This window comes from Tetrahymena thermophila, assembly GCF_000189635.1.
Source record: "Tetrahymena thermophila SB210 genomic scaffold scf_8254475, whole genome shotgun sequence".
In the NCBI taxonomy this organism is placed as follows: Eukaryota; Ciliophora; class Oligohymenophorea; order Hymenostomatida; family Tetrahymenidae; genus Tetrahymena; species Tetrahymena thermophila.
In genome coordinates, this window is record NW_002476250.1 from 484,676 (window position 1) to 503,084 (window position 18,409).

The window sequence follows — 18,409 nt, forward strand, 5'->3', positions numbered from 1 at the left end:
TTAAAAAAAGAATGTATTTATTAAATTTATTTATTTATTTACTTAAAAGATTTTATATATCATATTATAAAAAATAAATTAAAATAACTATAATTAGCAAATTATTGTAAAAAATATCCTTTGTAATAAATATTATTTATTTCTAATTTAAAATTATTATTACAATAAAAAAATTTAGTTTATTGTTTCAAACAAAATTCTATTAAATCATCTTGAAATAAAATGTATTTTTATGATTAATTTTATTCAATATATTTTTTTATAAAAACTTTAATTTGTTTTTTTATTTGTTTGTTTACTAATTAAAATTCAATATTTATTAATAGATATTATTTCAATTAAAAAATTAAAAATAGCGATTATCATATTTTAGACTAAAATGCCACCTAAAACCAAAAAAGAATTAGAAGCAGAGGCTCTACGTTTAGCAGAAGAGTAAAGATTGCGTGAGGAAGAAGAAAGAAAGAGAAAAGAAGAAGAGAGAAAAAAATATGAAGTAAAAACACTAGATACAGGACTTGAATGCATTTTTACTGATTATTATGTAACTGAATGCTTTGAAAACAGCAATGATCCTAGATAATTCACAAAAGAATATCTATAAAGTTATTATTTCAGAGATAATAATTATTCTTAAAATTTCAGAGAAATAGACTGGATTACTTTGATAGAATATACATTATATAACCTAAATTTTGCTAAAAACGAATTGAATTTGACTAATCAATAGGCTAAAATTTTTATAAATATTATGTTTGATGTTTTAAGACTAAATGATCTTAAGTACACAACATTTACTTTACCTAAAACCTAAAACGAAAGAGGGGAAGAGGTGGATTTAGAAGAAAAAGAAAGAGAAAAGTATATTTCTTCTAAAGTTAGGTTATAAGGTTAAAAAACAAAACAAAAAGATTTCGAGCATTTAAAAAACTTATTAATAAATCACAGTGTAGACTAGCCACCTAATAAATTAAAATTTTTCACTTCTGACTAGCTTTAATAAATGTTTATTTATGCAAATAACAGTTATTTTGCTCACTATAATCTGTATTCTTATATTCAAAGAAAAGAGCAGCGTCAGGTTGATATATTCTAAACAGTATATGTTGATTAAATGGTAGATATTCCTCCACTTGAGTAGGGTCTCTTTGTACCTATTGATAAAAAGGATGAAGAGCAATTAGAAAGAGAAAGAAGATAATTCTTGCAACAATAATTAGAAGAAGAATAAGCTTTAGAAGCTCTAAAAAGAAAATAGGAAGAATAAGGCTAAGAAGAGGAAGAAGAACCTCTAGATCCTATCGCCTTAGAAATTATTAGAGAAAAAGTAAAAGAAACTGAATAAATTATGTAACAAAAGCTCATAGATAGGCAGAATGCTCTTAATGAAAAGTTATAAGAATTAGATAAGCCAAAAAAACCAGTCAAAAAATGAGCATAAAGTATTATTGGCATTTAATATAGTAATTATTAACAACATGTTCTGCCTATTCGCTTTTATTTTACTTAAATAACATAAATAAATAAATAATTATATTTTTAAATTATTAAACTTGTAACTCTAATACATAGAAATATATTTATTGCTGTTTGGCATAACTTCTTTATTCTGTCTGTATTCAAAAAAATGTTTTAGTTTTTCTATCAAAATAATAATTTTTGGATTTCTAATTTTTTATTTTTTTAATGAAGGATAGATACTATTTAAAATTTTAAACCATCAAATCAAAACATTAATAAAATTCAAAATTTAAAATATTAATACAAAATATTTTTTTCTCATAAAATCTTTTTATATTAGTTTACAAAAAAATAAATGACTAAAATAATATAAAATTAGATATAAATAAATATCAAATTAATTCTAAGATTCTGAAAAGAATAAAGAAGGATTCAAACATAATTTCATAGCTATATTAGTATTAAATTTTCTATAAATAAAAAAATAAAAATGATTAAATAATTAATTATTTTACTTTTTTATTTTTATATCATAAATAATTTTAATGCTAATATTTACAAACTAAATTGATGGATTATTATCTAAGTATATAAGATAAAAACAAACAAATTAATAAAATGAATTTATAGATTTTAGATAAAAATTTATTTTTAAAGTGATAAACAATATAATAAAACCTATTTTGTTAAGATAGATATAGATTGTATGCTCATTTTTAAATTTAAATTAAGGATTGTATTAAAAGTTAATTATATACCATAAAATACAAGCTAAAGCATTTGCTTGTTACTGAAATATTAAGATTTTTTGAATTTAAAAGTGAGTATCATTTATAAAATAATAATTAAATTGTTAATATTGATATAATTTGATTTTGCAAAAAGAGTTTGCGATAATAATATTTGATATTCTATCTATGTTTTTGTATTTGATTTTAGTAATTAATTAAATATTTGAATTTTTTATTAGATAGTTCAAGATAAAAACTTCAGGATTAGATAAGATAAAAGATATTTAACATGATTACAAATATAAATAAATCTATAAATAAATCTAATTCAAATTAATAGTTTAGAAATTTCAATAATATAGGTAATAATTTTGACAAATTTGTTTATTCTTTCTTATTTTTCTAGACGTTCATTATTTTTTAATCTTATCAATGTAAAATAAAGATTGGAATATTATTGAGAAAATTATTAAAAGCTCAAATGAAAAGTTTTAAAAAGAAAAAGAATTTAATGCTGAAGGAGAACTTAATTTAATGCGAATATTAGCTTCTTATAGCAATATATTAGAGTAAAATGGTAAAATAAAACACTTTTTATAAGTTTCTTAATAAATTTTTTACATTATTTTACTTAAAATAGATATTAACCCTAACTAAGATACTGATTATTATAATTTTTTTCTCACAGTTTCTAAATACATGTAAAAAAATGGAATACTTAATTGGATGGAGGCCTCAGCAGCTGTTCTATAAAATTCTAAAAGTAATAATAATACCTCATAAAGCTTTGAATAAAAATCAAATTTATGTGATAGCAAAAACTTTTTGTTAGGATAGCAAATGAATCAAAAAAGCCGTACTAATTCTAAACAATATTTAACTAGTAATTCAGGCTTTGATAGGATGAGCTAAGATGAATTCTACAATCAAAATTAAAGCAATTCTGTTTTAAATTTTAATTAAACAAGATTATCAGAAGATTTGCAAATGGAAAATAATCCTCACATTTAAAATAGAATAAGTTAGTCTCTTTAAACATAATAAGGATTTATTAGCACAAATAGTAATTTTAATGAGACATTAAGCAGGGAAGATAAAAAAAAATAACGTAAAAATGCAAAAAACAACTTGATTTAAACAATAAATAGTAATCTAGAATTAATAGAAAATAAATTAGTGGATATTGAAGAATCTTAAAATAACATTACTAGATTGAATATTAGTGATTTAGATTTATCAAATATTTCTCATGCAAATATAAATAATAATACATTAGTCAGTAATTTAAATGCTCACCTAAATTCAATAAAATATGTTAACTAAACAAAAAATGAATTAAAATCACAACTAGGATTTGATAATTCATTTTTGGAATAAGCACTCAATTAGACAACCTAGGACTAAACTAACACTTCTCACTGGTAATAAAATACTCAGTATATTAGCATCAAAGAATAAGAATAAGAAGAAGACGAAGATGAAGAAAATGGTAATGAGTAATATAATGAAAATACCTAGTAACATAAAAGCTAAGAAATAGAAATCAATTATAAAAATTATGATGAGAATAATCTAAAGTACAATTAATAAAATGAAAAAAAAAGCAATAATTTTGCTCATTCAGTTAAAACAAACTATGGAATTAAAAACAATAATCATTCAAATACCTCTTATGACAATGATTTATATTAGAATGTCCCATAGCAGGATACTTCAATCAGCTATGAGAAACTTTTTTCAAATTAAACTTTGTTAACTGGTTAAGGAAATCCTTCTCCTATTTCTCATAATAATTCAATATAAAATCTAACATAATATTAAGGGGATTCATATTTCAACAAGTCAGCAACAAATTAATTTTCAAGAATTGAATAATTAGGAAATAATTCTTTTACAAATTCATCTTTTAAGCAAAAATATTATTAAAAGACTCTAGGAAATAATATTTCAAATAGCACCAATAATAATTTATATTCCTCTAAAATTAATTTATCTTCACATTTAGAGAAATTTAATAAATTAAATAACTCAAATAATAATAGCATGAATAATTTAAAAAGTAAATTAAATGATTAAAGCAAATATTTGTAGCCTTAAACAACTGATTTTACAGAATATGCTAAATAAAGCAAAGATTAATTTTAAAACTCAACTTTGAAAGGAATGTCTTCATTACTGTCTTTCAATCCTTAAAAATCATAATTACTAGCTAGCTTTGAAAAATAATTTTAGTAATTAAACAGGAGATAAAGTCATGAGTCTGAATTAAATCATACCTTAGGAAAAAGTGAACTAAATCAATTTAATACTAGCCAGCCAATATTGCTCTAAAGTAAATAAAAACACAACGTAAGCTTTGGAGAGAATTCTATTTTCTCGTTAGATGAAAATGAATAAAATTTTAAATTAAAATCTCAATCATTTATTAGGTGGGTTTAATTCGTGAATAACAGGAGACAGATAAAGTAAAGACTAAGTTAAATTAACTTTCATTTAAATTTATTTTTATTTTAATAGATGGGAAAAAGAAGAATAAATAAGAAAAATTATTCTTGCATTAGACTACTACTAAAGTATGACAAAACAGAAAGTTTTTATTCTATTAAAAGGGTACAATATGTTGATGAAGGAAAGAAGAAAAAAAGAATAAGTTATTTAATTAAAATGTCAAAGAAATCTTAAATAAAAATATTTTCAGCTCTACCTTTTGAACTATTGTAATATTTCACCTATTGAAAATTAATTTAACTATTTTCTTTTAAAAAAATAAGAATTGTCATTAATAGATACAAAGCAAAATCAAAAAGCCATTAAATTTGCCAATAGAAAAATAAAAATGAGATACCTGGTCTTGCTATAAAAATATAAAAATAAGTAGAAAGAGAAAAGATAGCAAAATCCTAAAAAATAAGTTTTTAATAAAATTTTTATCGAATTTGTTCTAATGCTAGCGTTAGAAAAGATAAACATGGATATTTAAGACAAGAAAGAATTTTGGTTGAGGATAAAAAGTTTTTAAGAAGAAAAAGCTTGCAGTATACTTTAAAAATATATTAAAAGCTCGAATATAACAGAGTAGAACATATAAACTTAGTTAAAACCTCACTTGGAGTGGTTAAAAGTAGATGCCAAATAAAAAATTTTTAAGTCTTTCATAGAATATAAAAAATTCATGGAAGATTCTTAGTAATTTAGGAGCTGTAGAATTAAATTTTACATTTTTTAAACATGGAAGAATAAACTCATTAAGAAAAAGGAATAGGAAAATTTGCTTCAACAACACTTTAACTTGAAATATACCAAAATTTTAGAAAAAATTATTACTAGCTGGAGAGATATTGCAACAAGGAATAGTTTATTAAAATAACGATATAAATATCTAAAAATATAATCAAAGTTCAACATGTTAGAAAAGTACTTTTCTAGGTGGTATGATAAGTTTGAATATTATGTTTAAAACAAAGAGGAGATAATAAAAGGCTAACAAATTAAGGGATATTTAACTATTAAGAGGGTATTCTAAGCAATGATTAACTTCTAATAGTAGTAAATTCAAAAAAAGGAGTACTATCAATATGCATTTACTCATTATTCTATCAATTTGTGCAAGAAGACATTTAGAGGGTATGAAATAATTAAATAAAAGAAGGAAAACTATAATAGAGTTGTAAACTAGGTCGAAGATTACTTAAATTCAAAGATATTAAAGAATTTCTTTAAAAATTGGAAAAAGCAAATAATTTAAGAAAAAATGGTAAATAACTTTATCCGATAAATGCTTTACACAAAAGTTATTAAAGGTTTATAGATATATTCCAATATTATGAAAAATATCAATAATAAAATAAATATATTAGTTGAAAAGAGCAATCAAAGATATCTAGTTCAAGGATTAAATGGATTTATCTAAAATTACATCTAACAATAAAAAAATATTTAATTGGCTTTTTCTCATAACTATATGAAAAATTTAGCTTATTCTTTCAAATAACTGCAAAAAAATGTGGTAAATAATTAATTATATTAAATTAAGTTAAGTTAAAGATTTATATTACAATGTTCTAATTTCTTTTTTAAAAAAAATAGTTAAGAAAAAAGAGAAAATATGTTTATCTTGTTGAATATACTAAAAACAAGAGTAAATAGTTCATACTGAAGTGTTTTGAAGGGTGGAAACTCAGATCTTAAATAAAATAGAGAAAAAGAATGGCAAATAAAATTGCAGTTAACAATTTTATACATAATTTATTTAAAAAAATGATTAAAATATTTAGGTAAAATGTCGAAAAAAATTAAATTAAATAAAAAATCTATGAAATGATGGATTAGCAAAATCAAAAAAAGTTTTTTAATTACTGGAAAGAAGCTCATGCTAGTAACTTATCAAACAAGTTCTACTAGAAAAAAATATTATCAAAAATATTTTCCTTGTGGAAATAGTAAATTGAAGAGAAAATTATTAAGTTGACCAAGAGAAAGCAAGCAGCTTTACTTTACACATCAAAACTTATGCAAATAGCCTCTTTATTTATAGAATGTTTAAAAATAAATAAAGAAAAGGCTTTGTACAAAAAGCAAGCTATGGAAAGAGTGAGCTAAATTTATAAACAAAAATAAAAGAAAAAGACATTTTTGCTTTTTAAAAATCAAATTTAAAAAATACAAAAACATCAATAAAATTTCAAAGAAATATAAAAAAAATGTACAATATCAATCCTAAAAAACCATTTTTAAAATTGGCGTTAGACTTAAGATAAATCAAACAAAAAGTTTGAGTGTTTGAGAAAAATGGAAAAGTAATTTTATTTGTGCAATTAATTAATAATATTTTTAATATATTAATTAAAGAATTAATAGAATGAGTAAAATTAAACAATCCTTTGAAGTTTGGCAGTAATTTGTAAATTTAATGAAATATGATGAAGCACTTTACTAAAAATCTCAAAGTTTTAGGGATTACTTGCTAATAAAGAGATTTTATAAAATAGTCAAACAAAGAAGTATTGCTAGGCAAAATGAGATTGAAAAACTAAAGGCTGCTGATTATTACTATAAAAGATGCTCGTTTTATAAATTAGTGAATACTTTCTATAATAGTATCTAAGAGAAAAAATAGAAAAGAATTTCACTTAAGCACTATGCAATAAAAGTAATAAAAATATAATTTATTTAAGTTTATATTTTTTAATACCAAATTTTAAATAAATAATTAAATAAAATTAGATTTTGTCAACTAGTTTCTATAACTGGAAAAGATACACATAAGAAAAGTATGAAAGGTAGTTTTATAAAATAATGAGTTCTAGTAAAAGAGATAATATGCTAGATAACAGTATTAGCAACTATGTATCAGAAGAATAATCACCAGAAACAATAATACAAGATAATTAGTTAGCTGCAAGTAATTTAAATATCAATAGTATCGGATATGATACTTTAAGCAAAATATAATAATAAAATTTTAATAGCACTATTTCAAACAATAACAGTTCTATTTTGATAAATAAAGACGCTTCTAACTTAACAAACAATCTAAGTAATTTATTCAAAAACTCAGTTAACAAAAAATCAGTCAAATTTCAACAAAATTTCTAAGATGATTTGCTTACAAGTAATCTAAATTATACAGGAGTTTAAAACGACCTACAATAATATTAACTTGAAGCTGAGGAAAATCAAAGTAACTGATTGATTACTCTTATATAATTAAATTATGAAAATATATCTCTATGTGTAAATAATATCTATTAATAAAAATAATAAAATTAAATATTAATTATAATAAACCTTATTTTAAATTAAACGATTTGGCTTTTTAAATTGAATACGTTTAAAAAACGATTGCTTAATATATTTTTTTAATTTAAAATTTACCTTCTTTGGTAATAATTTTAGCTTTTTAAGCAATTATTTTCCAAATTAATAAATATATTTAAATAATATTTTTATAATTATCACAAACAAGAGAGACATGATATTTGACTAAAATAAAGTTAAAAAATAAAACTAATTTCAATAAAATAGATAAAATATTAAATAAATTAAATTTTTTCTAATAATATATTAAGTTTTACTAAAAAATAATATTATCTTTAAGTTTTTATTTTATTTTTAAATGCTTATATTAGAATTATTTAGAATAATATTAGAATTATAATTAATTATTTGATAAAAGTTTTGATTTCTTTGAGTTTAAATAACTCTAGAAATAAAAACTTTATTTACAATCTAATTAAATTGTTTTCAGTAATTATTAATCAATTAGTAAAAGTATTGATCATAATAAATACAACTTGAAGTTTAAAATCAAAGAATATTAATAAACATTACTTATTTTTACAATTTAGATATAAGTATACTTTATATTTTAAGATAAATAGTCATTACAAGCTAACTAAGCAAATTCAACGTGAAACTCAAAATTATAAAAAAAGTACCATTCAATTTACTAATTATTGAAGGATGTCAGAAATAAAAGGATAAAGTGCTCCATTTACTCCATAAGCTGAAAGCTAACAAAGTGAGGATTATTAAATTGTTTGTATATTCTTAAGTTTTAATAATAAATTATAAAAATAATTGTAGCTTATGCTTAGAATTCTTAATCTCCCTTCTAATATGATTGGGTTGATGTTGTAAGGTAATAAAATTCAAGGCTAATTTAAAATGAGGAGCGACAAAAATAGCTTTAATAAATAAGAAAGTAGAAATACAGGTACATTTAAATAAAAAAAATATTTTTTGTTTTTGGCATTTAGCTTTTGTATCATATGTATCTATTTATTTTAACAGAGAGATTTTAGAGCAGGAAATAAATGAAAAAGAAGTAAAAAAAAATATAGTAAAGGATATAAAAAAACAGGAATATGAAGAAATTGAGAAAAATATTTCAGTAAAATTTTATGATTAACTTAATTGGCAATTTAAATCAATTTATAATTATAAAATTTTAAGATTGTAGACAAATACGACTAAGAAAAAAAGATCCAAAAGAGGCTTATTGAAAGATAGATTTAAGAATAAAATAAATAATTAACATAGGAAAAAAAGTAGAATGAAGTAATTAATTAATTATTATTTTATTTTTTAAATTTTATTTTTATTTTTAGCATCTTAAATTTATGTTTCTATAAATAGAAATAGGTTAAGAATCTACAAATAGAATAAACTTAAAACTCTTACTCAATAAATAACTTAAATATTTAAAAATAAGCCTAAGATGAAATATAATAAAAAATACAAAGGCAAAAAGATTTTTTGAAAGAGCTTGAAAACCAAAAAAAAGTATGTACAACTATACTAGTGGTTGAATTACGTTTAATAATATATTTTAGTAAAACTAGGCAATAAAGGATGCTCAAAAAATGAATTTATAGTAAGAAGATAGGATTTTCGTAGATTAATTAGCATCTTAAGATCATTAACAAAAAGTAAAACTTTAAATTATTTATTTTCATTGACTTTAAAATATATTTTTATATTAGGATAATTATAGGAATGGGTTTTTCGAGAGTAAGCCAAATGTATTCTAGTAAATAGATTAGGCATACAGAGAGAAGGAGCAAAAAATAATAGATTTTGAAAATCATCATGTAAAATAAGGATATCAACAATAAATTGAAAAAGAAAAGAAAATGCAAGATTTAATTAAATAAGAGAAGAAATAGCTTTAAAATTAAGTTGACTCCATTGTTAATAATTAGCTTTAATATAAAAAATAAGTTTAGGTTTACAATAACAACAACAAAAATGAAGAAAGAAGTCAAATTGATTAAAATTATATGAACTTTAAAAATGCAGAGATCCAAAGAAAGAATAATCAGAGAGAGCTGTATGCGAGATAAAATGTTATAAATTAACAGCAAGTAAAATAAAAAGAATTGAAAGAGCTTTTCTAAAAATATTTATTTATTTATTGTAGCAATAACTCAAAAGTTAAATAAAAGAAAGATAAAAGCATATGAACGAAAATGAAATAAAGATAAACATAGACAAACTACCTGTAAACTTTAAATTTATTTTAGTTAATTTTAAATTTTGAAATAAATTTTAATTTAGGAAAGTCCTATCATACCGTAGAGTGCAACTAATTTTACTTAAGAAAGAAGTTCAAATCAACCAAACTAAACCAAATCGAACCTAATTTATATGGGTGACTATGTTTCTTTTGACAGACAAAAATAGCTTCAGCAAGTGGATAAAGATTTATTAGAGAAACAGCCTGCCTAGTAAGAGTTATATAAAAGGACAGTTATAAATAAATCAATGAATTCTCTTCCCTAATTAAATGATTCTCTCTAATATAACCAATTTCCTAAAACATTATCTCCAGACTCTTATTAAAACTAATAAATAAGTAATAGATCCAATAATAAAAACAGCTATGATCTTTATTTACAGTAAACTAAATTTCCTAAAAATCATGCTTTTACAAGTAACAAATCTCCTCCTTTGCTAACGAACACTTTACCTCATTACCAAAATAACTATCCCCCAAAAAACATAGATAATAGCTAGTAATTTAGCTAAACCCTTGACTATAATTAAAACTATAGACAATCAAGCTCACCTTAACTAAAATATCAGCCAAATCAGTAGTATTAGATAGAAACAAAAAATATTCAGCCTAATTTATAATATCCCAGTTAGAATAACTAATAGGAAAATTAATTTGTATCTCAAAATAAAGATTAAAATAAAAATATGGAAGATTAAATTGAAAAGCTATAATAATCTTAGTAACAGCAGCAATATTTATAAAATAAATAGATTCAATCTCAAATTAAAAATCTAGATTAAAACTCTTCAAACTATCAACCAAACATCAACAGTAATGCAAATAATAGAGTGCAAAGCTAAAGTTAAATGAAATAAGCAATGTCTCCAAATAATTACTATCAGAATTTTAATTACAATGTATAATCTAATAGCAACTTAAATAGCCAGCCTTTACATAGTTAGAGTACTCATCAATAAGTGGTATAAGTACCTATAAGTAATACAGCCAATTAAATACCAAATTCAAGAAGCAATAAGAAAGAATTTAATATTAAATCCATATAATACAATGCTCCAATAAATGATTAGATCCCTAAAACAACAAACAATTATGCTTCCTCTGATAATCTAATTAGAGTTTATAGAAGCCCTTAAAATATGCAATTATCTAGTAATAATTAGTAATAGAATTACCATATTCCCTAATAGACTAGAAATTAAAATATCTCTAATTCATCTCTAAATTAACCAACTTATAGCAACCATAGGTCTGGTACAAATACTGGTATGAGCAACAGTATGAATTTTATAGATCATAGATCAAATATTTTATCATCCTAAAGATAAGATTATAATTAAATTAGGTAAAGTAATGCTAATTGGGCATAAAGAGGTTTCAACATTATCACTGGTGCCACATGAAACTATTTTTTTAAATGTATATTATTAAACTAAAATATCTATATCTTCATATTATGCTTATTCATCCACAACTTTAACAAATCATTTAGAGAAATTTTTAATTCCATAAATCTTCATTAACTCTTACCTATAAATTTTCAATATATTCTCTAAAGTTTTATAATTTCTAGAATTTTAGGAATTTATTTTTTAAGAATTGATGAGGATTTATGATATTTTATGGTTCCTTACTTGCAATTATAAAAGTATTTTAAATTTAATTGGTTTATTCATTTTGATAATTTATTTGCAAAATTTTGATTATTTTTTATATTATTTAGAATTTAACTTGTTCATGTTAAGAATTATTTGAATATTTAATGTCTATTACTTTTTAATTAAAATAAAATATTTTGTTTATTAATTAAACTAATTTTGAAAAATGTTTTTTTGGAAATTAATTTAATCAAAAATAAAGGAGAAAATTTGTTAAGACGAATAATTCAAAATTGAATTTATTTATATAATAAAATAATGGTATTGAGAAATTTTATTTGTTGAATGTATACATAAAGAAGAATGCTAATAAATAAATAATTAATTAATATGTTTTAAATTTGCTAAAGACTAAAGAAGTATATCACTATTCTTAATTCAATTAAAGAAACAAAGATTAGTTTAATGTTTAAGTAAAAAAATAAAGAGATATAACCAGTAACAGATAATATATTTTTTAAATATACCTTTCAAAAAATTAATATAAAACTTGCAGCTTTAGAAATAATAATACAACTATATATTCTCATTAAAATCTTAAATGTTTCATTATAATTGGATATATAGCTAATGCTAATTATTTTAATTAAATAATTGAAGCTGCTTAAAAAATTAGGTAATAGTATTGAAGTGGTCTTTTATTTTGTTAAAAATTAAAAATGATACAAATTAACATTTTATTGAAATATGTATAATATAATTTAAATTAATAGGTTTAGTTAGTATGTGAATTATAGTAGTTGGTGTTTATAAATCCAGGTATTCAATTTTAATATCCTCTATTCCAAATTTTCTAAATATTTTTAGAGGTTATCAAATTATTTTATATTATTTAGTTTTTTCTTCATAGTAATAGTATTTGTTAGATCAAATACTAAATTTTATTTTATTGACCTTAAGTTAGTTATTAAAGTAATAAAACTTCTCAGTTTTGCATTTTTTAGACAAGTATTTATTATTCAGCAATCTTTTATAGCTCTTTATATTTTAAAAGTAAATTAATATTATTTTATAAATAAATTAATAAAATTAATTACTTGGGTTAGATTTATCTTGGACAAATAGTTTGCTTCTTTCAAAAATTTAGTTTGCTTTGTCAAAATTTTTTTGGAGCATTTCAATATATCCTAAATTTAGGTAAGCATCTAACACTTATTTTTAAAAAAATTAAATGAATAAAATAGACATTTTAACAAAGCAAGAATTTACTTAAATCTACATTGTCCTCTAACAAAAGGAACTCCTAAAACTATCTCTTAGAGTCTTCTAGGTTATTTAGTTCTAAGTTGATTTTGGCTAATTCTATAACAATTTATGATTAGAGTTTATCATTTTTGACACCATTTTTCTTTTTGAATTGCTTTAGCATCCACTCAAGATTTTCTTTAACTTCATTTATACTTTTACCCTACTTTAATTCAGTGAGACTAATCTTAAAGTTAGTTTCTAAAGCTATTTTTATAAATTTAGTTAGTTAAGTCTAAATTTAATGTTATATAATTTATTTACTTGAAAAATGATCTAGTGAGTAATAATTTTGTTCGAGTTAAAGAGCTTACTCATATAGAGACTAGGCAAGTTGATACTTTTCTTATCTTACATATAGATCAGCTAATTATTTTTAATAATAAATGACATCTTCGTGGAAGGGACCTTTTCCTTAGATCACACAACTAAGGGCTCTCTCAAAGTAAAATTAAGCTTCAAAAAGTCTACCTTATATAATAAGGTGTTATCCAATCAAATCTAAGCATTAATAAACTTTAAACAAAAATAATTAATGTTTTATTGTTTTTTTTCATAATTCAAATTACAATCTTAATGTGTTGAGCCTCTCAAAACTTCAGCAAGTTGTAATGCTCTTTGCACATATTAGAAAGATCTAAAGTATTCTTTCTTCTTCCATAGTTTTAGACTAATCTAATAGTAGTCAGAAATGGCTTTTTATTAGTTTTAATTATAATTTAATAATTCAACAAATCTAAATAGATATTACCTGAAGGAACATCAAGTGAATTCTACTTATGCTCTTAAATAATAATTTAATCAAGTTCTTTAGAAACTTCTTAGAAGGTTTCAAGAGATTATAAAGTAAGTCTCTTTTTTTATGCAAACTTATCTATTTTATAATTTTATATTTGTAATTCAATTACTTTAAAGACTAAATATGCAAAATTACAATCAATAGAAGTTAGTGAATCACTTTCTAATAAAATTTGACTACATAGATTCAATGCTTCTTACTTTTAGCCAATCTTTTCTAGTATCTGAGCTCTGACTCTAAGAGCTTCCATTTCTTTTAAAAAGTAAAACTTTAATTTTGTAAATAAAATATGATAATTTTACTTAAACTATTGTTGTTTTTAAGAGAATTCAATAGTGACATTGATCTTTCAATATAGCTTAATGCCTATTGTAAATCTTAACAAGTTTCAGCTGCTTTGTTGAGTAGCTCTACTTCTAATTTAAATTATTATTAATTTTTTTATTTCACTTCATTAAATACTGAATTTAATTTTACCTTCTTGTAAATTTTTTTCAGGAAGACTTTGCAATTCTTACAAAGCCTGTAAGTAATTTTAATGGGATTAAGCGACTTTGTTCATCTTTAAGAAAGAATCAGCCATAAATTTGTGAGATGTGTAGACTTTTATTTTTATTATAATAAATTTTTTTTAAACAATCGCTTTCACTGAATAAATATGAAGTGAAATTATTTTTTAAGGTATTACTTTATCTTGAATCGACGCAATCAGAGTTTTATAGAAATTTTTTGTAGTAAGAAATAGCATTTGAGTAATGACCAATGCTTTAAGAAATTTAAGCTTATTGCAAGTATTCTGTTAATAATTAAAAGAAAATTAAGATTATTTATTTCACTATAAAATGATAAAACTATAGTATTACAGGAGTTAAAATTTACTAATTTAAGATTAAGGAATTTAGGAAGCGCAGAGATGGTAATCTTAGAAATCATTTTAATTATAGTCTTTATTTTGTGTGCTTTAGAGTGTTTAGGGTAAAGGTAAGTAGAAATAGTGTTTTACTTTTTGTTTTTTTAATTTTTGATACTTGTTATTATTTAATTAATTATTTAATAATATTTAGTCAAATAAATATTTAAATTAAAAAGGATTGTTTGATTAAATTCTGATTAAGACTAATAGATAGATATTTTGTATATAATTAGAGTCAATCATATACAAATAATCTAAAACCTTAATTAATATTAAGTATTATTTCTAATTTTAGAATAAATTACTATAATTATCAATCTATTTTTATCTCTTATAACAATATACAATAAATAAATCAATTAAATACTGTATTTATAAAAAATAAGCCAAATTTAATCTTAAAACCTTAGACCTTAGAGCGAGTTTTAAGAATTTAAAATATGGCGCTTTTAATACAGTTTTTAGAAGACTAAATTAGCTACAGAAATAATAATCAAAGCCATAACTAAATTTAATTTAAAACCATACAATTAAAAACCTCTAATTTAATTCGGATTTGAGTAAAGAGCTAAAAATGTAAGAAAATAAAATAAAAAACTGGCAGAAAATTAAAAAAGGAATCTAAAATCGAATCTATATACAAGTATTTTATGCTGATAAATAGTCATTCAATTAAAATTTTTAGAATTTTTTTTATTTTTTCTCAATAATCTCAAAATCGTCTCCATCATTGAATTTTATTGTTACCATTTTTTATTTATGGTAAAAAGCAATTTGATAATTAAATTGGGAATTATTTGAACTGTTTTGTATATAATTTTTTTCTGATTAAAACTAATAATTAATTAACTCATTCATCAACTTTCTAATGAGACACAAAAAAAACTATCCTTCTGATAAACAAAAATCTTAAAATTTTTTATTATTTGATAAAATATTATTTTATTTTTTTTAAATATGAGCTATCTCTTTACATTTATTCTAAATTAATCTAATATATATTTTTTCATTTTATATTTTAGAATCTTTTAAGTTAGTATTCATAAGCGATGATCAAATGATATTTCGTATTATTTTAAAAGTAACATAAATAATTTAACAAATATTGGGGAGACGACATATTGATAAAAATTGTAAACTCAAATGTCTAAAAAAAGATTGTAATAATAAGAATTTAATAGAATTAAGTATATATCACATATTTGGAATCAATAATCTTAAATCAAATTGAGATAGCATTAAGACATATGTGGAAATAAATTAATAACTAAAATTGTAAAAAATCTAAATTTGTGTGGTATAACTAACTCATTTTGGTTTTGAAAATAAATATTTTGATTGAATGATTATTTATTTAACCTATTTTTAATGCAAATTAAAATTCAATAAATTTTAATCCACAAACTAAGTTAAAACAATTAATTTAGATGAAACTAAAATATTGAACAAGTAAATAATTTTTATTCTTTTATCTTTGCATATTTTTAAATAAAAAGTATCAAGTTATGTTTATTTATTTAAGTTTTTCCACAAATAAAAAAATCTTTTGTTAAGTAATATTTAAATTTCTTTTAACAATTCCTTGGAATTATTGTTCCTATTTAAATACTTAAAAAAAAAAATTATAAAGAATAAATATCTATTGAGATGGAAAATTATATTTATTTTATGAATTTAATATTATATTTTGGTAATCTTATAAAATAATATAAGATCTTTTAAGATTTTTTTCTAAATTGAATATAGTCTTTTTAGATGAAATGTCGATTAATTTAACTTAGGTTTATAATAAATCCTTACAATCAAACTTTACATAAATTTGGGTCTTCTTATTTTGATAGGTAATTTATTAGTTAAAAGTGATTCTGCTTCCTCACAATTTTTTTCAAATATACTTATCAAAACATATTCTTAAACTATTATAGCATGAATGAAGCTATGCTTGTGGGATATTTTTTAGAGTTTTGTGTTTAAGGGAGAATTTTTGTTCAACTATTACTTGTTCTAGCTCTGATTATACTAAATTAGATTAATTCTAAAAATAGTGTCAAGAGATACATATTTAATATTAGTACATTATATTAGTATTAATTTTTAAAAAAATCTATAATTACACTTTTTATGCAATATAATAGATTATATAACTATTATATTCTTAGAGAATATTTACAAAGCTCTAAAGCTTATTCAATTTCCCTTAAGTTATATACAAATAAGCAAATTATTTTTGAGAGAAGACAATTTTTTTAAGATGATTATCTTAATAAAATTTTTCCATTGATTTTAATTATAAAGTTACCATCTTAATGAAGTATTAAATTAAATAATTTAAGCTCATTTGTTTGACAATAAAATTCTTTGTTGAATCAAACTAAATATTCTAAAGAATAAATTATTTTATTTTGATTCTTATTATCATTTACATTTTTAAATAATTTAATTGAATATTTACATTCATTCTTTATGGATTTTAAATCTATAAAATTCAGCTAGATAGAAATCTTTTCATATACTTAAAATATCTATTAAACTCGTTAATATTCGATAGTTTTATGCTTATTAAAAAGTAGTCATTATTTATATATACCTTTTTGAAATCAAACAAAAATTGGATTATTAATTTTAAATTATAATAATTAAATTAAATTATATAGAATGTGCTTTCTACTATACTGCTTGAATTCTATAAATAGTTTTATTTAATAATTCTGTCTAATTCAAATGGTACTTTGTTATAATGCTAAAGATATTATTTTGTTCTTTTAGTAACATTAATTTTTTACAAAAACATAACCTTAAATATAATTAATTAGTTAAAAATATCTACTAATGAACGATGCATTTTCTAAAATGATTTTTCCCATATTAAAAATCTTTATCCATATTCTGAAAATAATGATTTTTCGTTTTTTTATATTCAAAAAATGTTAAGGAATCTAATATTGAGTATTTAGATCTTATTTTATATTTAATTTAGTTAAAATAGATTTATTGTTCATTTTAATATATAATGGAAGAATATTTTATAGTTCTAGCCAAAAAATAAAATAAAATTCCTTCAATTCTTAATAATCAACTTTTTTCATGTTTTTATTTTTGGGAAAACTATTAAATTTTAACTCAAAAAATGTTTATGGGTGAATAATAATATAAGCGGATCTATAATCAATATTATTCTAACAAAAAATAAAATAAGATATTCTTTTAAATATACTTGAAAAAGCTTTTATAATATTAGCGGTTTGTTTCAAAAAAAAGATAGAAGAGTGTATGAGAAAAGTATTTAAAGTTTTAATGAATCATCTACAAATTTTGAAACTAAAAATTGAATTTTCAATGAATAATTAAATTATTATTACTAATTAATTTTATAAATAAAAATAAATCATCTATAAAATTCACCTTCTATTTCATAAATTTTTGCGTATTAAAACAATACGTCATCAAAAATAAAAATAAATTATAATGGAAATAAATTGTATTTGGAATTAAAATTAGAGATTGCCAATATTTCTAATATTAAATAGCAACTAGAATGCTTTTATAATTTTATAAAATTGATTAACTTAATATTAATTAATTAAT

At 20.9% G+C, this 18,409-nt stretch overlaps 5 protein-coding genes across 5 annotated transcripts; 3 read left to right on the forward strand and 2 right to left on the reverse strand. All coding sequences in view use genetic code 6, as the record gives it.

Moving 5' to 3' along the window:
- Positions 1-379: 379 nt before the first annotated feature.
- Positions 380-1,435, forward strand: TTHERM_00420939 (hypothetical protein; the record flags this gene model as incomplete). Its single annotated transcript, XM_001470653.2, has 1 exon — positions 380-1,435. One exon carries the CDS (start codon positions 380-382, stop codon positions 1,433-1,435), a length of 1,056 nt encoding a protein of 351 aa, XP_001470703.2.
- Positions 1,436-2,430: 995 nt separating this feature from the next.
- TTHERM_00420940 (hypothetical protein) lies at positions 2,431-7,880 on the forward strand (the record flags this gene model as incomplete). Its single annotated transcript, XM_001033349.2, has 8 exons — positions 2,431-2,554; positions 2,638-2,769; positions 2,833-4,657; positions 4,710-4,909; positions 4,964-6,198; positions 6,279-6,988; positions 7,041-7,341; positions 7,416-7,880. Exons 1-8 carry the CDS (start codon positions 2,482-2,484, stop codon positions 7,878-7,880), a joined length of 4,941 nt encoding a protein of 1,646 aa, XP_001033349.2. The 5' UTR covers positions 2,431-2,481.
- Positions 7,881-8,654: 774 nt separating this feature from the next.
- Positions 8,655-11,612, forward strand: TTHERM_00420960 (hypothetical protein; the record flags this gene model as incomplete). The annotated part of the gene is made up of 9 exons (XM_001033351.2): positions 8,655-8,712; positions 8,778-8,907; positions 8,985-9,084; positions 9,147-9,251; positions 9,330-9,476; positions 9,527-9,622; positions 9,677-10,057; positions 10,114-10,194; positions 10,251-11,612. The coding sequence occupies 9 exons, from the start codon at positions 8,655-8,657 to the stop codon at positions 11,610-11,612; spliced, it is 2,460 nt and encodes an 819-aa protein (XP_001033351.2).
- A 1,180-nt stretch (positions 11,613-12,792) lies between these two features.
- TTHERM_00420970 (tetratricopeptide repeat protein) lies at positions 12,793-14,964 on the reverse strand (the record flags this gene model as incomplete). The annotated part of the gene is made up of 11 exons (XM_001033352.2): positions 14,775-14,964; positions 14,600-14,707; positions 14,389-14,514; positions 14,214-14,327; positions 14,047-14,163; positions 13,864-13,986; positions 13,682-13,807; positions 13,377-13,628; positions 13,077-13,319; positions 12,905-13,018; positions 12,793-12,845 (listed from the first exon to the last, which is right to left on the reverse strand). Exons 1-11 carry the CDS (start codon positions 14,842-14,844, stop codon positions 12,793-12,795), a joined length of 1,446 nt encoding a protein of 481 aa, XP_001033352.2. The 5' UTR covers positions 14,845-14,964.
- Positions 14,965-16,132: 1,168 nt separating this feature from the next.
- Positions 16,133-17,398, reverse strand: TTHERM_000420979 (transmembrane protein, putative; the record flags this gene model as incomplete). The annotated part of the gene is made up of 5 exons (XM_012799372.1): positions 16,133-16,432; positions 16,625-16,939; positions 16,995-17,020; positions 17,277-17,300; positions 17,356-17,398. 5 exons carry the CDS (start codon positions 17,396-17,398, stop codon positions 16,133-16,135), a joined length of 708 nt encoding a protein of 235 aa, XP_012654826.1.
- Between the last annotated feature and the right edge of the window lie 1,011 nt (positions 17,399-18,409).